Raw genomic sequence first — 26,476 nt, forward strand, 5'->3', positions numbered from 1 at the left:
TAGAGTTTAGATTTAAAGAAAACATGGTGGGTTTATTTGTACCATGCTCTGTGTAGTCCATTTGAATTAAAATCTAAATAGGAAAATAATATTTTGTGCATTAGAATGAAGATCTAGAATAATCTTATTTCTTAAAAGGATACTTTGTTGCTACTGCTTTAGAATCCAAAATTACTGCCTTGATCTTGTGCAGGCAGCAGTTTATCTGTTGGACTTGAAAGGAAGGTGTTCATTTCTTGTTTAGTTCAAAAAGGAGCAAAGGAGCTTGATTAAAGTAACTGTTTTAAAGTAAAAGTGGATCTAAAATCATGATTGCTAACTTATTTTGGAGAAAGGCTGTAGTTATGGAAACCACAGCTAATGCCCAACCACCTTCTGGGTGAAGAATCTTCTTGTTTGAAACATATTTTGAGTTTTCAGGCTTGTTGAAAACCTTTCTTGTTTCAACTGGCTATGTGTACAATAAGGAGCCTTAAATGAATATGTGGCATAACGTAGAAATAGCCACTGGAAGGGAAAAAGACTGATCTGAGGAACTTAATTGCTACTGTAACAGAATTATTCTCTGTGGTAACTTAGAGCTTCATCTTTCACATCCCTTAAATATGCCAAGTAATGACAAGTGTTTTAGGTCCTCTGTAATTATTATGTTATTCCAGCTAATAGCTAAGATTTCTGATATTAATTTTCTGATAGTATTTCTTAAATCCTAGTACAGTTTTGTCAGTGTTACAATTTGTTTTTTGAAATAGCTGTTCACATGCCCTTCACTGCAGAAGGCTTCAGTGTTGACCCCCTCTCTGGGTAGGGCTGCTGTTATATTTTTTAAGATCTGAGTCCCTCCCAATTCTCACTTCTATTGCTTTTTTTCAAATTTTGGTCAAGTTGAATTTTGTGTGCATTTCATGCCACTGACCCACTGAAATTAAAATAGACTGATGTTCACTCTAATGTAATCCCTAACAAGTTTTCTTGGTTTGGAAAAGTATAATTTAGCAGAAGTATAATTTAGAAATTTATAATTTTTTGACCTAATAGATGCCCACTTGAAATTATATGGAAAATGAAGGGCAGATTTCTGAAAAGCAGCTTATCTTTTGTTCAGGTTGGTAGATTTTCTTGCAGCCTGAGAAAGTTCTGCTGCGGTCTGTATCTAAAAATATTTTTAACATAGTCATTGATCACCCCAGCTCTGGTTTTGTATATTAAGAGCCTCTGTGTTTACACTCCAGTGAACCTGATCCAAAAGTGCTTTCCAGATACAGGCAATGTGAAGTTCATGGTGCAGTACAGGGCATGTGTCTATCTGCTCCTCATCTGTATCATTCCCTCTGTGGAGAAACTGAAGGCTTCTTGCTTCCAGTATGCTCATAACAATTGATCATCTAATTAAATCTTTAGGCTTCATGGCTCCAAATGGTGGCCTGGCAGCTCTGAAAAGGAATTAAATTCAGGACTCTGTCTTTTCCAAAGAACAGATTGAAATTTTCTGGCAGAGCTTGTGATGGATCTTTACATGTAAAGGCACTTACTTGCTTGTAGGTTGAGTGTCAGAGGTCATCATACAGGCGCTATTGGCCCATGTCGTAAGCTCTGTGGATTTGCAAGAAATTAGTTTCTTTAGCTAGTAGCTTCAGCTGCAGACATGCTACACTTGAAGTTGGAAATGTGTACTAAATTATTTTTTTAAGAGTTACCTTTGAAAAATTTTGAGCTTTATGTTAGTAATTCCCCCCTATTGTCTCACCTTCTGTAATTCTTCCTAGATATTGAAGTTCTGCATGCTTAATGGGTATCTGTTTTGAAAGTTTTTACCAAGGCAGCTTCCAGCAACACATATTTAGAGAGATGATTTTGTTTTTTTACATAATAATAGGAAAATGTAAATTGTCCTGTTTCTGAAATTCTTTCTTGGTGCTTATTCCAATTTTATGAATGGAAATAAAACATCTGGTCTCAGATTCCAAGAACCTCTTATAATTTTCTCTTCTGTGGCTTTGTGCTTGAAATGAGCAATGGGACTGGAAGAAGTTAATGTGGAATAATAAGTAGCAAAATCCTTCTGAATCCTCCACCTCTTAAAGCAAAGGATATATGAAGTGTGCAGTACAAGAGAACAAGGCTTTAAAAACTCAATAGCATTACCTGTTACAAGCCTGTGCATTAAGTTTATTATCTTTCCAAAGCATTGCATTTGGCCTTTCAAAGTACTGTGCAAAAACAGGAGTGTATGGGCTTGACATTTTTGGTCTGTCTTGCACAGGTATGTGCTGTTCAGGTAAGGGGAAGGAATCTATTGGATGAGTAAAGAACAGTGTTTCCTAAACAACAACAAAAAAACCACCAACCATATTTGCATATTCATTACATCTACATGTGTAAACATATGTAAATGCTGTGACTAGATAATTTTAGTTGATTTTTTAAAAATTTGGAGTTAAGCTGAAGCAATCTATATTGGTTCTGCATGAAGTCAACATTTGAGTGTCTATTGGCTGCTTAACTTCTCAGGGTTTTAGAGGATTTCTGCTATCCTAATGGCTATCAAACATTTACTTTTTAACTGGATGGATCTTCTAATGTTGGCCTCGACAAGAAAAACATGTTCTTTTACTATTTCTTGATTCTGAAAACTGAAATTTTACATAATGAACAGTCTTTTGTTGGTGTCTGACTGCCTCAAAAGAAAATTGTTTTAATTAAAGCAGCACTGCTGATCTCAGAGCTGGAGGCAGGAAGTTGGCATGGCTGTTTCACTTCAGACTACCCCAGGAAGGCTTGTGGCAACATCAGTAATGCTTTTGTACAACTTCAACTTGAGTGAGAGTGAATATACTGTAGGGAAACAGGTGAACCTTAGAGAGATCCTGTTTTTCCTCTCTGTGCATGTTTGAAGGGATCTAGAGACAGCATCTCATTCAGCTTCATCCTCTGAATAGCATCAGCTCTCAGTTTAAATTGATTGCTTAGAGCTTTGCCTGATTGAATTTTGCACCGAGATTACATAACCTTCCTAAAAAGCCTGCTCTGCTTCTTATTTATTTTCATTTTTTTCCCTCACATCTATTTGGAAGTAATTTTTGTCACTGGCCAATTGAACTGCACAGTGTTGTAAGAGAAAACAAGGTCAGAATATCTGAGATAGTCATTCCTATTATATATAATTTAAAAAGATTTACAGATGTATGGATGAGATGATCAGGCCCCTGTCTTTTTTTGACAAGTATTGCAGTTTAGATTTTTAATTAGCACTTTCCCTTCAGTGAAAGAAAAAGTCAATTGTGAATAATTATGCATAAAATTATGTGACACAAAAATGTTTACAAAACAAAACAGAGCCTTTGATACAGGAGTTAAAATAGCTGTAAATCAGTTTCAGTAAGAAACACTATGTATGGCTCTTTGTTACAGCACTTTGTTTTATTTTTGGACACATCAGAATCACTAATTTTGATGTCTCTTTTATCTTTACTAGGTAATTAAATATATTGAAGTTAAGTATTAATTTAGGAAAGTTGTACATTAGGTATAATCTCTCAAAATTGCAACATGTATTATCCCACAATGTTGAAAAAATGCGAAGATATACTTTAAAATATACACATTTCTCTACTGTGAATTTACCTATCTTGTAAATCTGCTGGTCTGGGTTAACTACATCCAAGACATGGAAACCATGAAAATTTCAACTCAGTTGTACTGTAGTTCTTATTCTGGACACAAATGTCAGGGAAGCTGTTTCAGTGGTCAGTCACACCGAAACTTGGCCAAGCTTTCCATATGTATCAACATGAATGGCGCTAATGTGTGACTTACAGAGCCTGTAGAAAATTTCAGTGAAGCCTTTGGGTCCCTGCATTATGCTCTGTCTCACCCTGAGAAAGCTGTTAATGAACTTGTTTGTCAGAGCTTATGACCCAAGGAATATTCTTTCTGCTTTAGAAAAAAAAAAAGTTAGTGAATAAAGTATCTTGCAAACTTTTATTTAACTACATATCTAAGAGAAGAAACGGTGGGAAGCATACAGAGTGCTCTGTATAACACTCATACTTTGAGGCAGGGAAAAACTACTAGTACAGCTGGTGTGTTCTGTGAGGTCAACTATTGCATCTTTAGGTTGTGTTCAGTGGTGGAATTTGCAATGACTGTAATATTTGCAGTTATTTAATGCAGAATCAACCAGCCTCTGCTGTTCTTGAGTATTAAGGGCTGTGTGCTGTAAGTAATGGTGTGCTTCACCTTTAGTTCTGCATGGCAAGTACTTGGTAATCACTGGGTCTTAAAATTCAATTACTTTATTCGATTTGCAGAAGAAAATGAATGCATAATTGTAGTAATTATTCAGGCTTTTTAAACACACTGAATTTTTTTGTGCTTTGAGAATGTTTTGGTTTGATTTGTGGTTGGTTGGGATTTTTTTTTTTGACTGTGTAAAAAAAAACATGAAAAAAGGGATTAAATGCAGAATCAACTGCAAATGGTATAACTTGGTTTTCAGATGTGTGTGTTAATTAGTGAAGATTGACTGTTTTGTGAAATTGGTAAGTGTTCTTTCTTATATGCTTCAGGATTTCTTAAATACAGGTTATTCTTTTTGTTTTCATTATTTAAGGGAAGGTTTTAGGTTTTCATCTCAAGAAGCTGCTTCAAGTTTTGGTGATGATCGCTTACTGATCGAAAAGTTCATTGATAACCCTCGTCACATAGAAATCCAGGTTTGTACTATTCTTATTATTGCTACTATTATTGTGTATTTGTTTAATGCGGTTTGAACTCATAAATCAAAGTTCAAAATGTTTCAAACACTCCACTAAAAAAGGCCTAGAGTCTTGTGTTTTCCGGTGTCTTGGGTCATTGCTCAAACTACATGGCTATCATGTATAATACAGCCTTCCTGTTTTTATTCCCTAGCCTTTCTTTAGCAGGAAGACTGTGAACTGTACTCAGTTTGTTGCGGGAGAAAAAAATGTAGGCATCTGTCCTGAAGGCTGGAGGTTTGAACTCTGGATCCTGTTGGAATTCTTGAGTGTAGCAGAGGATGTAAGGTTTCAAGAATTGCCATGCCAATGATTGGTTGCAAGGTCTATGTGGTTTTGTCAGTATTTTGGCATTCTGTTCTGAAGTAGCTAATTCTGCTTGGGAATTCAAGATGATTTGTGTCCTATTTTGGGCATTTTGTGGTTCAAAAATCAGGTGTATTCTCTTTAACTTCTGCATAATTTTCATTTCTGTAATTTATTTGATTTAGAATCCAGTCAGGTCTCCTGATGCAGAACAAAAGTTGTTTCTTTTAGGCACCTGTTCACAAAGTTATGATTTCAAAATTTGTGATATTTGATCTTATGTAGGTAGCCGAATTGTGTTTGTCAATAGCCTTGAGGTATTTCCTGATAAGAAATATACAGAGTAGCTTCATTTCCTCAACAGAGATTTCATTTTTTACACAGAAATTTTATTTCTTCTTGTGCAAAAAGAAATGCACAAAAAACGCACCATGTGTTGTGGCACATGGTGGTTTTTTTTTTAGTAGTGAGAGCCTGAAGTAGCTCAATAACTGAGTGAAACAACAACAGTAAACTTGATAGTGTAAAATGATTTCTAAGAGAGAAATACTTAGCATTTTTCACTCTGCCGATGTGTGCTCACAGCTTGATGCTTCCTATGGGGCTAACTTGCAGATCATAGAATCTTGGAATGGTTTGGGTTGGTAGGATCCTTGAAAGGCCATCTAGTCCAACCCCCTGCAATGAGCATGGACATCTGTCAGGTTGGACATCTGTCAACATGGACATCAGATCAGGCTGCCCGGGGCCCTGTCCAACTTGATCTTGAATGTTTCTGGGGATGGGGCATCCATCACTTCTCTGGACAATGTGTTGTTCCACCACTCCCATAATGAAAGATTTCTCCCTTATATCTAGTCTAAATCTATTATTTTGTAGTTTAAAGCCATTACCCCTTTTCCTGTCACTATAGGCCCTGCTAAAATGTTTGTCTCCATCTTTATCAGCCCTCCTCTTAAGTACTGAAAAGCTGTCTTTCTTGTACTGAGGACTTCGGAGCTGGATCTTGTGCTCCTGGTGTCGTCTCAGCAGAAAGGAGTAGAAGGGAGAAGGAAGAGTGAAATGAATAAATGGTCTGTAAACAGTCAAACAGCAAAATGAAAAAGTGTGAAATTGAAACTTTATACTCAATTAAAAAGTCATGGAAAGGCACACAGTGAACTTGATTTCAGCATTGATCTTAGAGTTCAAAGAGGTCAGATTGCTAGAGCATCTTTCTGTATTCTCTTGCTATGGCTAATAATTTTTGGCTACATATGTCTTTTTTTTCTTTTTGTCTGTGCAGATCAGTACACCTTAAAGATTTCTTTCAGTACTTGCAAATTTGGGAGATTCAGCAGGTTGCTACTGATTCTTCTTCATTGATAAAAGTCAGATGAGATTGGTTTTTTGGCTAGCCCAAAAAATTAAGTACTACTGTATTTAGGAGTGGTTGAATAAGTTCATCACAATGGCTTTGCTATTAATAATTTATAGTTTTATGTATAATGGGTATACAGTAAATGTTTTTTTCCTTATACAAACACTTTGATGGTACCTTTTAACAATATCATAGCATATAATTTTAACTTCGTGTTCTAATCAGCTTTAGGACGTTGACCTTGGTTCATTTTCAAACTGCTGAATATACAAACAATTTGAGACCAGATGCCAAATATTTATTAATTTAGCAGTAACTTTTAAATAGAACTTTTTTTAGCTTTCTTATATTTCTCCAAAGTACTGGTACTTAAAATTGTTAAGTAAGAAGTTTCCTGTGTCTAGCTATAAAACAATCACTTTGTAAAACATGAGAAAAGACTAAAACAATTAACAGGAAAATAGAGTCCAAATACACTTTATGCTTGAACTGATTTGAAGTCTTGTTCTCCTGAAGTATCTGATAAAAAGTTTAAAGTAAGAGAAAGTGAACAGTCCTACAACTGGAAGCAGAATTTAGCTGAATCATGCAGGAGGGATTCCACTACATCATAATTAATTATTTTTATTATTGCAAATGCATGTAGATGTGCATAGCATGTACTAATGTCATAATCATCTAATCCTCCAAAATGAGACACTTGCTGTTATGAATGTTTAGATAATAGAAACAAAAGCTGTAGCTGGGACATACATTTTTAATGGAATCTCACAACGTCTCAGAGATCAGTATTTTGGAGTGCTGCGAATATCTTCTGAAATACAATTGTTTTATGGTTAGTTTCTTTTACTGGAAACAGTGGACACAGAATAAAAAGAAAGCCTAATGCTGCTGGCTTATTCTATTTGTAATTACTTTCTCATAGTAGATGTTCATCCATGTCTCTTTTTTCCATTACCTAATAATAGAGAAACATTTCTTTTAAGATCCAGGTTGTGAAATTTAGTAGGATATGAGACAAGTCCTGAAGTGGAAAAGAGTTACCGCTTGGATTGGAAAAATGTATTATCCTCTTCTGAAAAATACAGAGAGAGAGAAGAGAGCAGCACAATGACCAATTTTTATTGTAAAGTTCCTTTTTTTTTTTTTTTTTTTTTTTTTTTTTTTTTTTTGTGGAAAGTTGTAGGCTTTCTAACAATGAAGCAGAAGTGCTCACAAGGGATCATGCTGCTTACAGGACAGTGATTTTTTCCATCAAGTACCATGATATGCTCTAGATATACTGCTTTAATACTAAAATAATGCCCATTAAAAAATTAGTCCAAAGATTTTTGGACCTTACAAATGATTTCTTGTAGAGCCCCATGAATTTGTAGAGGTCCACTACGAATTCTGGATTGGATGGGTGAGCACTTAGGTAGGAAGTACCTGGTTTTTTGCCCCTTGCTCCAGCTAGGGAATCTAGCAGTTGGCTTGAGCATCCTGGTGCTACTGCTGCTGCTAAACCTCTCCCTGGACAGGAAGGAGGATTCTGGGAGATGCTGTAGTTTAGAAAATCCTAAAATTGTCAGTCTTCTAGACCCCTTTTTCTACTAGAAAGCTCCATAAATTTGTGGGAGCACAACAGAATTTTTTAGGAGGGAAAACATCTGATTTTATGGGGCGCAGAGCACCTTGGATCTGAGGCTGCACAGTGCACATAAATTGTCTTTATGAGTTCACTGCCTCGTTTTCAGTCACATCTACCCAGATTTTTCACGCCTTAGCAATCATTGGTGTCATAGATGCAGGAATTCATCTTGCCTAGTGCCATACTTGCTCTGTGGTGCTAAAAGGAATAATAAATAATACAGGCTCGTTGTCACAAATGTGAGTAGATATGGTTGAGTTCACACAGTTTGAGGAAGATTGTCTCCTTGTGTTATCTTGTTGGTTTTCAGTGTAGGACTGAGCTATTAAAGAATGAAGCATGAATATTGGCATGGGTTCCCGCAGATCAGAGCAGGAAGATAGATGGAAAAAAAATGGGTTAGAAGAAAAATTTTATAAGGAAGAAAGGGAGCAGGTGTGGTCTGTATTAAAAGAAACTGTTCTAAGAATAAGTGTAGAGTTATCATCATAAGATGGGAAGAAGTCTACTTGAATCTTCAAATCTAGTATTTGGTATTGGAAATGGCTGCATCATACCATCAATTTCATAAAGGGACAGAGTTCCCTTTCTTACTCTCACCTCTAGTTTACAGTTGAAGAATCAATTAAGAGTTTTGCTATGCTCAACTTATGGGCTTTTTTCTAGCATGTAATTTCTGTAGCTGGATCTAGATACTTGATTTTGTTATCTATTCCATGAACTGAAGCTGCAGCCAAGAACTGTAGTTACTGATTTTTAAAAAATTCCTTAAAACTAGTGCTTTTATTTCCTTTGAAAGTACTGAGGGAGGTGCAAATTTTATTCTCCTTAATGAAGGATAACAAAGTTTCTGAATTTTTTTTCTTCATTAAAGACAGGGCACTGTGGTTTGCCTACTAAGAAAGCTCCATTAGACATTTTTTCTGAAAGCCTTTTTGTGTAATTCAGGATCAAATTTGGCATTCTTTGAGATTTTTTTTGTTGATGCAAAATTTTGCTTTTGTGTAATTTTGTAATGCAGTGCAATTTAAAATGCTTGAAAATGTAGTTTTATTTCAGCCTTTTGTAAGAAGATCCCTAATATTCAGAAATCAAATCTTGGAGAGAGGATGTTTTGCTAGGGACAGACACTACATAGAGGCTTTAGAGTAGTTCTCAGAATTTGAAGGAATGTTCAATTAGTATTTCATATACAATTAATTTCCTACATGAGATTTTTTTTTCCCAAGCTTTATTTTTAGATGGGAAAAAACCACCAAACGCTGCATAACAGTATTATGTCAAAAGACCATATGCTTACATCTGTTTGTTAATAGCAATGTATTATTGTTTCAGGTTTTGGCAGATAAACATGGCAATGCCTTGTGGTTGAATGAAAGAGAATGCTCTATTCAGAGGAGAAACCAGAAGGTTGTGGAGGAAGCACCAAGGTGTGTACACTGGATTCCTGATGCAATAACTGAAAGCACTTTTGGAAGCCTGCTGGTTTTATTTATTTTACAAATGCAAGAAAATTTTATTCTATTAAAAAGCACAAAGAAAACAAATGTTTGTTACAGTCATTTGACTGTAGTGTAATTTTGATGTTGTTCTTGAGGGTGCTTTGATTTTGCTTTACAGTGTCTTTCTGTAAGGAAACTAGTATTGTGTAGTTAATTTTTAAAATTATCTTTTATAGAATGGATGTGGATCTCACCAATCCAATGTATGTGGTATGGTTTTGTGTATATATGTGGTATTTCCCTCTGATATTTCCCTTTGGATATAAAAGTCAAGTAAAATATGAAATAAGTGTTTTTACCATGGATACAGGTACTTGACTGTTAGAATAATCGTGTAGAGGCCACATAATACTGTATATTTCCATTTTAATTGGAATATGAAGTACAAAATATTCTGCAGCGCTTTTAGTATCATTCATGGTAGTGAACTAGAGATCTAGATGCAAAAGTGCAAAATTGTTTTAATCTTACTGGTTTAATGTGAAGCTGAATTCTTTGCTGCTATGCAAGATATGGCCTTGTTGTATTTTCTGTTGCATGGCAGTCAACAGAATACATGTGTAAAGAGGGCAGCAAGAATTTCTGATTTCAGAAAGACAGACACAGGTATTTCACTGCCTGTGGGAATTACCAATGTAATATGTTCACCAGCTGGGATGGGTTTGCGATATTTTTTTTATAGCACAAAACTATGTGATGCAACAATTTGGGATGTAAGGAAAAGCACATCACCCAAATGACATTTCCTTAGAGGTTCCTTATTAGTTAATGTTGAATCATAATTCCAGGACTGCCACTGTTTGGCCTGTATTTTAAATAAAAGAACAAAGTTTGAATCTGAAGATACAAATCCACTTATAAACGCTTCCTGCTAGTTCTTGTGAATTTCTTGGAACCTTATGCTGTTTATGCCTAAAGGTCTTCCTGTGTTGTTGTGGAAAGTGCATATTTCAGGTCCTGATATAATACACATGTGCATGTATGTGTACCTAAGCACTTAAATGAGTAGTATCTTCTGCCTCATGAATATATGTAAGGCAATGCCTGTTATTCCTGCCTGCTCCTTCTCCTTGCCTGTGGTCAATTCAAGTGGCATGATATGTCTTTCTCTCACTAGCCAGCTGTGACCAGAATGTTTTCTTTTATCAGAAATACCAATCTTTTAACTTTCTTGGGCTTCTGTGTTGGAGTTGCCATTAAGTTTTCTCATCCCTTCCTATGACCCTACTAGAGTGTGGGCAAGTCAATAACTTCCAAAATTTGGCATGAAAACCTTTCTTCCTTTTTGTTGTTGAATGTTTTAGACTCTGCCAGACTTCTTTGGAAGCGTTACCTGCCTTACAGCCACTTGCACTTGGCTGTAGAATCCATTAATTCTCAAAGATAAGCAGGGCACTAACTTCAGTGAGACACCAGAGAGACCCTAAGGCCTCAAATTAACCCTTATTGTAAATGCTGTTTCAGTTTGATATCTTGAGGACTCCCAGACACACCTCTTCTGGTATGGCTGGATGTAGGAAATAGACTGTCCTCTTTTCTTCTGTTTTAAATGGTAGCTGCTGTTAAGAACTCTGGGATAGGTCAAACCTTTTTATTTTCTTTCATGAGGCCTGGGAGATAGGGATGTTATAAGCTAAAATGGCTATTTTTTGTCTTTTGGACAATTTAGGGCTTTTGACATGGGCCTCGTCTTGTACATTTTTTTATTTACTCTATTATGATGGCATTTTCCTAAGTGTCTAAGTTAACAGACTGAGGGCCTTTTGGCTTGGAGAGTAACCTATGATTTTCTTAAAGTTACGTCTGCAACTGCTGAACTTAGCTATGTGGGATCATTTTGTGTTTGTAGCTCTAGTTTTCTTAAAACAGAAGTTTAGACTTCTGTTAAAAAAAACTAACCAAACTCCCTCTCTGTTTTGAGGAGAGAAACCCATTTAGCTTACACACTGAGGTTACAATATTCAAGGGACCCCTGGTGTTCATGGTGGTCAATCCCCCAGATTCAAATAGGTGACCAAAAACTTTGCTTGAACCCTTTTCATATAGTGAGTTTCACATGTGAGTTGTTGTTCCCTCTGTTTTGGGAACCACAGACAATAAAATACATCCAATCATCTCTAGTTTTTTAGTTTGTGCTCAGCAAAGTTAGTGATGCACAAAGCTTCCTGTGATGTACCATAAGTTTATCTCTTTCTACTTTTACATGTTTTTGGACGTGCTGTTGTCTTTTCATTTCAGAGGCTAACATTTAAAGAGATGAGTGACATGAGTGACATTTAATAGTCTTAGTGTAGTTCCTTAGTTGAGGTTTTTGTTCCGCAATTGCCCAAGCTCTTCTCTGTTCATTTTCACAGGGAGTTGCCATGAGACACTGTATTTTGGCAAGGAAAAATACAAAGGTGTGGTTATATTTTCCTGTCTACTGGACTGGATAATAAGAGATTGTTCCCATGTGGAGAAACAAGACCTATAGGTTTATCAGAAAAGCCATGGATCCTTTGGGTTTATCAAAATTAAATGTGCAAATGTATTAACTGACATCCTGTTCAATAACTGGAGTAGTAACTCAGAGGAGTGCTCTAAAACTTTACTTTGGTGAGCACATGTATCCTATCTAACAATTTCTGAACCTGTTAGAAGCTTCTTAAAGCATTGCAAATTTGCCTCACCACTTGTGTGAAGGAATCTGTTCAGAGGCACTGACAATTTGAATGAATGTATATAGGCAGGAACTTAGAAGAAAGGTGCATTATTGAATTAGACTCTATCTGCAGGTTCTCCTTAGAGCTGTTCTGCATATGTGTGTCAGACTCTACATTTCCTTTCACTGTCTAGACATCCTTGAAGGATTTTGGGTTAAGAGTGACGTGAGCCTGTTCTGTTTGTGACTGCTTGTGATTCATAGGTGGGTGCCATTCAGATGTGGCAGCGTAACTGTGTACTCAAATCCTTCAGCCTATTTATGCCCATGGTCTGGTAGTACATAGTGAATATCTCAAAGGATAATGTTTTGTGTAGATAAGCAATTTTTTAAAAAAAGTAATATGCTTGGAGCAGGGAAGCTGACCTTGACATTTAGAATTTGAGGTTCACCACCCCGGTGTGGTGGAATCTTCCGATGAAGGGCATGTGTTACTGATAATTTATTTTTTTGTCCAACCTGAGCAGTACATTTCCACTGATGGTATAACTGTATTTTTCAAAATCTCAACTTTGTCTGAGTGAAGGTGATAGGGGTATTTTGGGAACCCTTATCTGATGTCCTAGAAGTGGAGAGGTAACATCTTCCCATGTGGATCATTTCCCTGGCTGTAGAAACAAAGTGACAAACCAGTTGTATTCCCTTTGATAACCTTTACAATAACTTGATGAGGGTCTTATGGATAAAGTGTCAGGTCTGATTTATGTTTTCTTTTTGATGCTTTTACTTTGTGAATACTTTAAAATTTTTTATGGTACCTTTTGTGCTGCCATAGGAGCTGTTTGGTGTAAAGAAAAACAGGTGTATGTGTGAGAAAAAGACTTGAAGTTAGCTTTCAAGTGATGCCTAATTAGACTGGAGAAGAGTTTTCTTGTTTATAAAAGATGCGTAGTTAAAAAAGGGAGAAACGATGTATTAGAAAGGTAAAGCAGTAAGGGGAATATGAAATCTTTGGTTAATTAACCTAACCAATGGTAGGGATGATCCAGTCACTTCAGAGTGTGAAGTTTAGCACTGGGACACTTGTTTTCCATGCTCTGGCTACTAGAGGAGGTGAACAATGAGATCTCAGAACTACATTTAAAAAGTACAGGGAAGACAACACAGTAATGAAGGGGAGTAACTCTTTCATCTATATGAGAAGTAATAATGGTTATTCTAGAAATAGAGTATGAAGCTGATATTGAGAGCATTTTGTTTTTCGTAAGCCACTCATTGACCTTTCATGATCAAAGCTCTGCAAAAATTACTGAACTATGGAATGTTGATTTCATGTAATGTATTTTACTGAATCAAAATAAGAAGTGTTATGAAACTATTTTACAGTGCCTGTTCTTAGAACTATGACACAATTTTTGTGTCTTCTGGTCTTCCCTTTCATCTGATGTAGCATCTTATACAGCTTTCTTGAAAAAGACTTGAATTTCTTTTCCTGTTGGTCCCATTGTTTGCCAAGAAAGAAATTTTTTCCTAAATTCTGAAAATGGCTGCCTTATGGTCCATCAGAATCTGCCTGTGTGGGCACTGGAAGGACAGAGATGTGAAGTAGCTCTTTCACAGTAAAGAAAATCATTCCACTGTCTCCTGCTTTGCCTAAATATTTGCTCACTTCTTGTGTCATGTCAAATATGGTTTGTTGTGGCAGAAGTCTCTAGCTGTTCTGCGAGTTCAGGTCTCAGTGGAAAACACCACAATAAGTGCTGAAAGGTAAGTCCTGACCCAGCACTGACTTCTGAGTGCAGTCTGGGGCTCCACATGGAGCTTCACTGGCTTTGAGGCCACTTTAGATAGGTGAGGGCCCCTAATTGCTCCTCTGCAGAATTAGGGGCCACTGTTGAAACCATCTCAAGACATGTAACAAGACATGAAACCATCTCAAGACTGTAACTCTTGGTGTTTTTGTTTTAAAGAGTAACTTAAAGGTAAAGTGACTGTCTATTCCCTTGCAAAAGTAATTTTAAAACGATAGCTGAGTTATGTGCAAAATGCAAGTCAAAACAGAAATAAAAGTAATAAGTGTATTTACAAGATGAATAACTACATGTTCTTTCATTGAAAAACCAATGTATCAGATTCAGGTGCAACTGGTTTCAATGCTTTGGTGGAATACCACAGAAATATATATAATTAATCTGCATAGGTTAATCCAAATCTGAATTTATGGTATAGATGAGAGTAACAAGCAAAATGTGTTACTTCCAGAGTCTTTTGATTCACTGGCTCAGTGGAAGTTGTAGAGTGCTTTCCTAAAATGAGAGACCTTGGCATTTGGGCAGTGTTCACAGTGGATCTGAGCTGCTCTTTGGATGCCCTTGAGTGTGTCCAAGATTCGTGGCAAAGAATGTATTGCAATTAACATGGATAATAAGTATGTCTTCTAAGATTGAATTGGTTTATATGTCCTTTTTAAATTTAATTTGCATTATTTTAGATCTCACTGTTTCAAGAGTTTTGTGTTATTTTATATTTTAGAGACTATGGTTATTAATCCTGAATTTCCTGTACGTTAGCAGTAATTGTAAAGCATGCAGTGTATCTACTTAGGGGCAATACAAGTGTAAAGACATACATTTGACAGTCTTGACATGTTTTCATAACTTTAATAATGGTGCTGTCCTCTTTTGACCATAGTTTAAACAGAAAAGTAAATGATAGAATACTAATTTTTTAACTAAAAAAGTAATTGTTTCTATCTTGTAGCACTTTTCTAGACCCTGAAACTCGAAGAGCAATGGGAGAACAAGCAGTAGCTCTTGCCAAAGCAGTAAAGTATTCCTCTGCTGGAACAGTAGAATTCCTTGTAGACTCCAGTAAGAATTTCTACTTCTTGGAAATGAATACTAGACTTCAGGTAAGAAAAACAACTCTTCAGATTCAGAAAAGTGTTATTTAAACAAACAGACCATAACCTTCTTCAATATTTAAGGGTCTGTTCCTGCAAAGATTTAAACATAAGTATCTTGATGCATGTGAGCACTTCCCACTGAACTTAAAAGATCTACTCACATAAGCCTGCCTATGCAAGACTTTGCAGCAGTGAGCCCTTGCACAGCACTTAAGTAAACGTTCAGAGCTTTTTATCTTTGTTACACTTGACCTAAAGACGTTGCAAAAGGTCACTGCTAAGTGCCACTGTGAGTTCACAGTAAGTGGCTAGACACTGTGCTCTGAGGTTTTCCTGAAGCCTGCTGGTCCCTGAAGTTTCTTTCTTATTTTTTATACTTTGATGATAACTTGTTGAGTTTTCTCTAGGAGTGTGGTTGAAACTATGTGTGTATGAGCAATAAAACACTAGCAATCTGCATATGATGGAAATTGTGACTTGAATGCAACTGTGTAAAAATGCAACCTGACAAGATAAAGGGTTTTTGTGACAATTCATGTAGTCAGTTCTAATGTACACTGCAAGTGAAGAGATGAACCCCTCTACCACTTTTTTGACTGCTTGATGGATTTCTGGTCATAAGCTAAGAAAACAAGTATATAGCTTGAAGTCTGAATATCATTCTTGAAGATCAGAAGAGCATTCAGCGTGTAAACGAGTCCATTCTATTGCCTTTATCCTCCTTTTCTCACTTCATTAAATAACAGCAGAAAGACTGAAATGTGGAATCAAGCACCAGTTTTATAAGCTTCCCATTCTGTCTTAGCTACATTTCATTAAGGTTATGTCCTGTGTGCTGCTTGTACATGTGGGTAATGATAGGACTTAGAGATCCTCATAATCTGACATCTTTGCATGACCTTATGCAATAACTGGGTAAATTTATAATTTAGGTATGTTTATGCTTTGAGTAAAGAAGTTAAAGAGAATTTGGGGGAGATGTTACAATCATCTGTGCTAGGGTAAGACTGCTGGTAATTTTTTTCTTGCCTTGCAGAACAGCAGTGTTATTGGAATTAGCCATGACAGTGACTTCATGTGCATTTGCTAGGCACTATCAGGTTCACCTTAGATTCAGTTAGAAGGAGTGGTTGTTAATGGCAATGTGTAGTTCATTGAAATGTTATGAAGAATTCTCTCACTTTGGTCATATTCTTTACACTTTCCCCATCTTGTAGTTTTTGAGCCAATGTTCCTTCAGTGACTATGTTCTTGTTCGCATAGAGAAAAACTAATTTATGGTTTTCTGCATAACCCACCAGAACTTGAAAACCATTTCCTTGCTGTAGTATTATTGACCATGGTTATTAAATGGGATTAGTCCTAGATGGACTGTCCTTTGACTCCTTTTTGTGGGTTGTTTTTAAGATACTATCTTTGCTGTTTTGCAGTGTCTTCCCCCTGCAATACCCACTGGTATGTGTTTGTAGTCCCAAATTTCTAAGGTTTCCACATAAGCAGGAAGAAAGCTTTCACAACCCTTTGGACTCCTTTTGAAATATAGCCTAAGCAGTTTGACAATCTCCGTAATAGCAAACTCATTCTTTCCAACTCTTAAAGAAATTTACTAATCTTAAATTAGACTACTTCTTTAGATATTCTCTACTACCTCTATCCTGACTTTGTATTGTCTCTAATTAGCATTTTAGCTTGAGTCTAGAGTAGTAATTTTCTCTGATTTTCCCCCAGTCTTACCCAATTGATCTCTCACTTCTCCCAAGTCTCAAGACTTTACTGTCTGTTCAGCTAACAGTTATGCAACAAATGTATTGTACTTGCTCCCTACTGTTAAGAGCCAAGCCTAGAAGCTCTGCTGAAGCTTGTGCAGCTTTAACTTCAGAACCAGGATAGTCTCCAGATGTTCCTGTATTGCTTCAATCTTTTTTTCTTTTGCATTTCCTGTCATCAGTGACTAACAGATTCACTTGCCTTGTTCTTGCTGAACACTCTACAGCTGGAAGAGCTTTCCAAAACGATGGGTGTCTGATCCATAAATGATCATCTTAAGATATTTGTCAGTGTGAATTAGACACAGCTACCTGTCACCATCATCAGAACATTTCTACTAAATTAGCATTTTCTGTCTCTTAATGTTTCAGCATTCTCTGATCAGATTGCCGTCACATTTTTATTTTACATACAGACTTCAGAATATACTTGCTGACTAAACTGTGTCCAGTATTTTGCACTGCCTGTTGATATCTCCCCTCCATCTGGTGTATCTTTTGGATGCCTTTCAGTCTCTCTGGTAAATTATTTTCCAGTAATCAGAGTTGTATTGTTACTTTGCTTTTTTTTTGGAGGACTCTTTGGGAATATACCTTTTCTGTTGTATTGTTATGTGAAAGAAGTGTAAATAGCACCTTGAAGGAAGTTTATATTTTATTTAGTTGTTGTTTTAAGTCTTGCTGCAATACTATACAAGACTGGGAAGTAAAAGAAAATTGGTGAATCAGCTCCATTGTGTCTTTTGTATACTGCACAAATTTGTTACAGATGTTTTACTGCCTCTAAGTGATTCAGCTAGAATGGCTTATTATTTGCTGTTGGCAATGTTCTTTTTATTGTATCTGCTTTTCTTCCATCTTTGAGGCCAGCTGAGATATGAGATACAAGATTGATGATTGCATAGTAAAACTAGTTCTTACTTTCCACAAGAGGACATAGAGATGTCTGTCCTAGAAGCTAGCAGAGAACTTCTGGACAGTGTCATTTAGGGCACTTTTACAGGGGTTTTCAGGAAGTTACCACTGTTAATGTTGAGGCAGACCTAATGTTGAATATCTGATTCTTTATAGCTGCTCATAGTGTGGTGTGTTTTCTGTTGCCTAGTTGTCATCAGCAGTCCTGGTCCAAAACAACTTATCAAGAGCTTTGCAATCAATACAAAGACTGATAACCTTTCAAGTTATGTTAAAATCTCCTAAGGTACTTCAGAAGTGCTGGCTTTCACCAGCAAAGTTTCTTATTTTCTTTGCTGGAAAAATAGATGATGTTTCTCTTGGACTTTATATAAGGAAGTCTGTGGTCTGTACTTAAAAAATATCTGTTAATAAATGTGTGTGGTGTAGTTAAATTTAATGTATGTGAAACAGTGACAGCAAAGGGAAAATTTCCCATATTTTAGATGTTTGTAGTACCTTGAAATGAGAAGCATCCCTTGTTGGCTAGAGAAACACTGAGAAATGTACAAATTATGTGAATCGAGCACTTGGCATCAAAACAATTGGTATGTTTGTGTCTCAGGCCTGTTCCCAACCTTCTGTGTCCCTCATGAGTTGTGAGATTTAAATAGCATGTGAGTATTCCTTTCCTCTTCAAAATATGACTGAATTTGTTTAATGTAATTGAAAAGATATGTGTAGACTAGAGTTGAGAAATATGGTAATTTCAGTAGCAGTGGGTTTTCTCTTCATGTGCCAATTTGAGTATTTTTGTCACAACCTTTTAGGAAATAAAAATTAATTTTATAGAATAATCTGATGTGTTTATGAGAGATTTGCTAAGAGCAAATGGCATACCTATATTTTTAGTTTACAGTTGTCATAAGAGTATTTTATGTAAATGTTTTTAAGATCTTTTAAAGTAACTTAATTCTAAGGCATGAAGTGAAGGTAAGACCTATAAAACATTAGTCAGTGCAAAGACTTTTGTGTATCACTTTCTGGGTTTTTATCAGATTTTACTGACCTTTGGAAAATTATATATTCCAGAGATTTGTCTTTTTGCAAAACTGGCAGTGACTAGTGCAAAACATGGGAAGAATTTTTACATGCAACATGTCTTTCCTTCTCGTGTTTGTCCCCCCATGAAAATATAAAAAGCATGGTAGGAAAATGTCTAAAAGAGGTAGAAATCTTGTTGCAGATGGTTTGGAGCTCCACTGCTTATAAACTCCTGGTTCTAACAGCTTCTTAATTGTATCTCTATTCTGTTGCTCATCACTAGTTGGCACCTGCTACATGTTTACTTAGAGACGGATATTAGTGCTGGAAAATATTGCAGCTGCACTACATGTAGCAGTAACAACAAAATACAAATAGCAAAGTGATGAGCTGAGTCCAGATTGCCACCTAAAGCCACAGAGAGGTGGTGACTTTGGTACCTACAGCAGAGCCATGGGATGGCAAGTGGTGTTCTTGCAGTCTTGCTGCCTGGAGGGTGACTTGTGATAGGTGGGCAGGAGAATGGGAGCAGAGAAAGGGGCTGTCAGGAGTTAGAGGAGATTTCTGTGAAGTCAGAATGTTGAAACTTCAAAATAAAGTCTCATGCTACTGTTTCTGCTGTTTGCTGAGACTACGTATTTCTTAATACTGGAATCTTGTTTTACTGTGACAACACTTTGCTTCAGTCATTTTAACTAGTCTAACAAACAGTGTCAGATGGTAAAGACTTTCAATTGCTGCTAACCTGGGCTGAATTTGAACTACTGACCTAAAGGTGAAAGGTCTCTTATCCCATTACCAATCCGCTAAGCCCACCAGAATCCATTCTGCACACAGTTTATACCAGCTGTTCATTGCCATTTTTAGAAGTGAAAAAAAAAGGTGATTTTGCTGCCAAACAACACTTCTTCACACAAGAGGGTCATCCGACAACAGTTAACCAAATTTTTGCCACATTCTTGCCTCCTAATGCAACTTCCATTATGTATCTACTGGTTGTCTGCTTTTCAGGCTTTCCAAAAGAACTACAGAAAAGCATTGCTAATTGTTGTTGACAGAAGAGAACAACATTGTTTGTGTAAGTCATTGAATCTGAAAGATGCCATTAACAATGCTGCCAAGGCATGGAGTGATATCTTAGAGACGACATTCCCGTGTAACTCTCATAAAATACTATTAAAAAAGAGAGAGAAAGACGAGAATGCTTAATAAGTAGAGAAATAAAAGGTCATTCTTCAAAGGGTACATTAGTTTCTTTGCTTTGGTGAATTTGGTGTAAAGTAAACCAAAGAATAGCTGCGGTGTGACCAGAGCCATCAAGTGTTCTGAGAAACCTTTAATATTGCATCTAAGTGCAGTAAAAGCAGGAATTACATCTTTAGGAAAGAAAGTATTGGTTTTGTGGATACTAGTGTCTTTATTTTCCTACCTGGAGTACATAGTGGAAAGGAAATTGTGTAGAATTACTGAATTTTGAGAAATTTTTTTTTGCAGTGCAGGATGTTAATTGAGAAAGTTACGTTGAAATTGTGAGCTAATTGACTTGTTGACGTAAAGTGTGTGCTATTTGTCTAAAACACAGAAAATATTCAGAATTCATAGGCCACATAAGATGCCTGTCCCATACAATGTAGAAACAAATCCTTGCAAAAGAAAATTGAGAACCGTGTCAATGATTATTGGAATATAATTTCCTATGAGGAAGTAAATTAAATACTTTTTCAAAGTTATGTGCTATGATTAAAAAATTAGTTTGTACTGAATGTCTGCATATTAGTTTTTATTTCTACATCCTGCCTGGGAAACAAAAAAAGAGTTTACCCTAACATCTTAGCTGATGAAAATTTTTGTAGTACTGATGGCCTTCAGTTCTTCAATTATATACTAATAATTCAGAAAAGAAACAACAAGTGTTGTTATATAGGATGCCTGTAGTTAGCCAGTTATGTATTCCTGCTTTACATTAATTCTGTACATTAATTCAACCATTGTCTGTTTTTCAGTAGCCTTTATGAAAAGCTGTTTTTTTGCTATGTGCTCCCAAACCCCAGGTACATGTGAACTATTTTGCAGAAAGATGTGACCCACTGTGCTCCTGCTCATAGTAGTCAGGAAGCTTGCATGCCTAAAGAGCAGAACATGTGTGCCCCTCTGTTGCTGTTCAGTTCTCCAAAATAGAAACCAGGCTTACTGAAATAAAGGGGGTTGAGAAGCATATGTAAGTTGGTGAGTTTGGGTCAATTGATACTGGATTTGGCTGCAGCTGCAAAGCCTGTGGGACTCCAGGTGAATCACATTTCCTGGAAACTGAGGTGTATGTTGAAAGTTAGTTTTGAGATTATTTATATGAATGTAAAGGGGTATATGACACCAGCTAGGGACTTAGAGTAGTAGGGGTGGCATAGGCTATAGTTTTAAGTCTACTGAAATTTAGATTTTCTTCACTGATGTGGGGTGCTTGAATGTTCCAACTGGTGTGTGAGTAACTTGATGCCTTATACACAAAGGGACAAGAGCAGTCTGTGAGTGTCCAGAAGTGTTTGCTGTTAGATCTGAGTACCTTGCTAGTCATGAGAAAAATGTGTCCCAGAATTATTCCCCTGAATATAGGGGAGCGGTCATCATTAATTTAATTTGTAGCTTTGACTGTCCATAAAAATTGCATGACTGTTTTTGTACCTGTGGATGAACCCCAGTTTGGTAAAGCTTTAAAACCACTGGCAGTCACAGAATAGGAAGAGAATTAAGGGCCTTTCCATACTGTTCTGGTAGTGGATGTTAACTGGTCTGTGATGTTGGTAGGTTCCCCAACTTTTATATATCTGCTTTACCATCTATAAACTGGGACATAATTATTATTTTCTGACAGGCTTTGCCACTAGATTCTCTTGCTGTATAAATGGGAAGGGGTTAGTGAAGCAAAAACACTGGCAATGTTCATGGGAAATCTGGTTGCTGTGATATGTCTTAAGAGCAGTATATCCAGTATGAAGGGGAAGCACTTTACTCTATTGCTGGTCATAGCAGGTGCAGCTTTGTGGACTTGAAAGCAGGAATATAAGTGGCATCTTACAGACTTAAGACTTTTTAAAGGAGGTATATATTGTTCTTAAGTGCATTGAAATTATGACTTGTTATCAACTGTTTATGAGCAGACTTGGTGTAAGTAAAGGAACTGATAGTAAAGGGGTTACTTATGGCAGCTAATTAATTGAGAGTTCATGCTGATCAATTTTTTCTGCCTGTCCTGTTGAGAAAAAGGTACAGCTGCCTTGATACAGCTATGATCTGTAGATTACTTGCTGCAGACATGCCTGTTTTGGCCTTTGTGTAGAAGACAGCAATAACGTGTGAATGTAGCCACTGTCATATATAACCATACCAGCACTGGCTCTTTAATGGCTGGGCTTCACTGGCAACATCTTGGATCAGTCGACTGCAAAACTGAGTATGGCCTAAAGCTGAGGGAGGTGATCTGTTGATTGAGATTCAGCTCCATTTGTGAGCAAACTTGCATTCATCATGTCAAAAATTTAGTACTTGACTTAGTCTTCATATGCTGGCAAGAAAAGGTTGTTGAAGGAGAAGGGATATAGCATAAAATTAATAGAAAAAAATACAACAGGCAGCCAGAAAAAAAATGGCACCTGAAGTAGAAAGTGGAAAAGAGGGAAGTCATTGAAGTCTAGCTTTTGAGAGTGATTTTACAACAGATACAATTACTTTAGGCAATTATTAATTATAGTTGTTGTAGAGATTTCAAGATTAAAGTTCTTTTATACCATATTTCATCTGATGGTCTTAATGAATATGAAAATTCATTAAAATGTGTTTAGTACCCCAAATCAATGCTATGATTGGAATTGTCTATGTTATGCCTAAATAGTAGTAGTTGAAGCAGAGTCCTAACATAAAGTAGGACTTCTCCCTGCCCCAAAAAAAACCCCTTGACATTTTTTCCTATACATATTTTCTGAATACTGTTTTGTGTGGAGACACAAAGGGAGTATTTTGAAGAAACAGAAGAAAATATTGACCAAGTCAAAGATCTGTATTGAAGAATGGATTAAATAAATGTTTGTGAGTCTTAAGAACCAAACAACAAAAATATTTTTCTTTTCAGAGACATTCCATCTTATTTTGATCATCAACAATAAAACTGAAAACAACAATGAAGCTATTGAATCTGGAATGCCAATTGCTATCCAAGAAAAATGGCAGTATAACTAAATAATGCAAATGTCTTTGGAAAAAGAAAAAGTATTTTAATTATCTGGAATGGTAAAATTCCAAACATGTTCCCAGCTCAAAGGTAATCTTTTAAAACTTAAATTCCAAAGTAGGATAATAAATTCTGTTGTCCAAATATGAATGTGTGATAAGTAACTTTCTATTAAAACTTAGGGAGTTTTAATAGAAACTTCAAGTCTTAATAGAAATTGAATTGCTTCAATTTAACACTGCAGGATAGACACTGAGATGTTTCATAGTTTCTCAAAATACTGTTATTAAGCTTGACATGCTGGAGAGTATCATGTGTTAGGTAGAATCAAGATTGAATCCCAAAGGTACATCCTTAAACTGTATAATCGGATTCCCATTTCAATGTCACTTTTGTCCTTCAAAGAATAGATGCTTGTTTCAGTGATGATTTATCATTAAAATTATGTCAAAACGTCTTAAAATGTTGTTGAAACTTTAAACAAACTCACAGCACACACAGGGCTAATTATGGATGCCATCTGTTTATTTTTACAAAGCTTTTTTTCTTAAAGACCAAAGCATCTACTTTTTCTGGTAAACCACAATGTTGTTATAATGATTGAATGTTTTCCTTAATACTATATACTTGAAGGAAGAAAGACAAATGGTTTGTTTGGTCAGTGACCTTTTCCTGTATCAGAAAAGGTACATAGTGTGACATCTCATGATAAACAGGTGCAAAGTGTGTTTTCTTGAGGTATTTTTTCCCCTTAGACAAACATTTTATAACAAAAATGGCAGTTCTATCATGGTTTCTATATGGAAGGTGATATAGCTGTTTTTGTGGGAAGAACGTGCTTTTAGCATGCCTACCTTTTACTTGATCAATGTGGTGGTGATCAGAGGAATCACCTTGGTTGCCTTTTACTGTCCTATGCCTTTTTAAAGGCTTTTTAAAGTTAATCAACGTGCTCGTTTCTCTGCCCGTTTGAAGGCAGAAGTGTCTGCATGTGCGCGCCCATGTGTGCATGCTTGTACGCACATCCCGCGTGAGCGCGAGCGATGGCAATTCCCAGGGCAGCGTCTTCCAAGGCCGTTAGCGGCAATTTGCTGAGCGCGCAGACCACTCTGCTGGTCCAGCCCAGCTATTGTGCATGCTAAGCACTAAACAGATAAGTCTGAAGGGGGGTGAAAAAAAAATTGAAGGATCCATCTGCTCATTTCTGCTACACTGCGCTGATGCAAGATTACACTAATCTGGTTGCTTGTCAGGACAGGTTAGTGAAAGAAGGCAAATGGGTGAGATATAGGCTACGCCGGTTCTGTGGAAAATTGGTAGCGGCTCCTGTATGTGCCATATTAAGTGTAGCAGAATGGGTTGATTATCAGCTACTTGGAAATTTTCAGTTAAAATATAGTTATGGCCACAGTGTGAGTCTCTTCAAAACAGAGGTGAATGGGAAAAGCTTCCAAACAAAGAAAAATTAACTCATTGTCACTGGATGCATTTGAATTTGTAAAATAAATGAAAAAAACCCCAACCAAACAAAAAATCCCTGCAAACCCTCAGATCCTCCCAGGTCACCTCTCTAGTTTTCCTTTTGTATGCTGCTCTGAGTTATTGTAATCTGCTAATTATTTTTTTGTGTTTTCCATGCAAAGACAGCAGTTGCTGGAGTTTAAGTAGGTTTTTTTGTGGAAAAAGACCAAAATAGAAACATAGTCTTTCTCTGTTCTTTGGCAGGCCAGATTTCTTGTTTATCTGTGTTTGTTTACAGAGAGGTGCTTTTTTTTTTTGGTTGCTTTTTGTTACCTATTGACTGACAGTTCTTGACCTTGCAGGTTGAACATCCCGTCACAGAATGCATTACCGGCCTGGACTTAGTCCAAGAAATGATCCGTGTTGCCAAGGGTTACCCTCTCAGGCACAAACAGGCTGATATTCCCATCAACGGTTGGGCGGTTGAATGTCGAGTTTATGCTGAGGTAAATGAGTGGTAATGGGGAGGAGGGGGTAGGTGGTTGAACTGTGGCGTAATAATACCCAGGTGTGTATAGATGCCAAGGTGAAATCAAGGAATATCATATGAAAGTCATGATTTAGAGCATGTAACATGAATGGTTAACGAGGTTTTGTAGAATTGTCAAGTTCTTATTTTGTAATTAAAAATATGGTGTGTGTTTCAACATTGCTTTTTCCAGAAAGTTGAAAGTAAAGATGATAAGAGAGGTATCATTAGAAATAAGCCTCTATGTTCAGTTCACATTTAATGATGCTGGAGTTATTTACCAGAGTTAACTACTCTTTCCAGGTTTCTGAAATGTGTAGTTCAAACTTGTTGACTTAAAAAGACAAGTGCAATTAATTCAATGTCTTACAGAATTTTTGTTGTTTTAATAAAACTTTTGAAAAGGTTGTTGGAAAACCAAGTTACACATTTTCTGAAAACACAATTTATAAGATCAACTTGGAAAGCACATTCCAAAACAATAACTATAATTATGGTGTGAGTCTCTATCTCACCTCAAAGATGTTTACAAATATTTAAATCCGATTTTCAAGCACCTTCAAGACATTTTGATGTAATATCTTTTTGGTGTCACTTTTGGTACATGAAAACGAAAACTTGTTAAGTAAAAAAAAAAAAAAATCATCACAGAGTGGTTTGGGTTGGAGGGGTCCTTGAAGATGATGTAGTCCCAACCCTCCTGCCATGGGCAGGGACACCTTCTGCTAGACTCATCCAATTTGGCCTGGGGGCTGGAAAATAATGCCTATCTTCCTTAATTTAGTTTCAGGAAAATTTTAGGTAACTGCATTTCAAGACTAATTCGGCACCTTAAGGTATTTTTTTCCCTTGATTAACTGTTGGGAATTTTGTTACCTAGATATCTTATTTGATGTTGTTTTTTTTTTTCCTTTCATGACATGCACATAACCTCCAAATTGCTCTACTGATTCCAAGTTGTACAGACTGTTTTGATAAAGAATAAATATTTGCCCAGTGACTGGCATGGAAACTATTCTGAGTTTTAGTAGGCTTTACACTGGTGCAACTGATGCTTAGGCTTTTTATTTTGTCCAGCTTAAATCCCCTCATATTTTTAAGTAATGAATCCAACTATTTTGCTGTTAATTAGGTTATTCTGTAGGCCATATATTTATTTGTTTTCCTATTAAGTTTGTATTAGTGTTGCATTATGTACATTAATGTAGGAGGTTTCCAGCGGTGTAAAGGTTGCTTTGACTTCTTAAGATAATTGAAATTCTGACTGCCCTTTTTATTTCTGAAAATTTTTTCTTGTACTCTCTTTTTAAGACTGGCCTCTTGAATACTTTCCCTTCCTTCTTTCAAGTGTAGCTAATGAAAATGTCATCTTTGTATATTTTATTTTGGTATATTGTAACTGGGTGCAGAATACTTATTTCTTTTTTTTTTTTTTAACTAATGCAAGAGATTTTATATA

The 26,476-nt window shown here is 36.3% G+C and overlaps 1 protein-coding gene across 5 annotated transcripts in view; it reads left to right on the forward strand.

The window, feature by feature from the left end:
* The window catches only part of PCCA (propionyl-CoA carboxylase subunit alpha), a 267,736-nt gene that overhangs the window by 87,374 nt on the left and 153,886 nt on the right, over nt 1-26,476 (forward strand). For all 5 annotated transcript variants that reach the window (XM_021530256.2, XM_077781501.1, XM_077781502.1 and 2 more), the window contains 4 exons: nt 4,613-4,715; nt 9,389-9,483; nt 14,957-15,107; nt 24,851-24,994. In XM_021530256.2, coding sequence (XP_021385931.1) covers nt 4,613-4,715; nt 9,389-9,483; nt 14,957-15,107; nt 24,851-24,994 — 493 coding nt within the window. The remainder of the gene's footprint in view (nt 1-4,612; nt 4,716-9,388; nt 9,484-14,956; nt 15,108-24,850; nt 24,995-26,476) is intronic.

Source organism: Lonchura striata, chromosome 2, assembly GCF_046129695.1.
Source record: "Lonchura striata isolate bLonStr1 chromosome 2, bLonStr1.mat, whole genome shotgun sequence".
In the NCBI taxonomy this organism is placed as follows: Eukaryota; Metazoa; Chordata; class Aves; order Passeriformes; family Estrildidae; genus Lonchura; species Lonchura striata.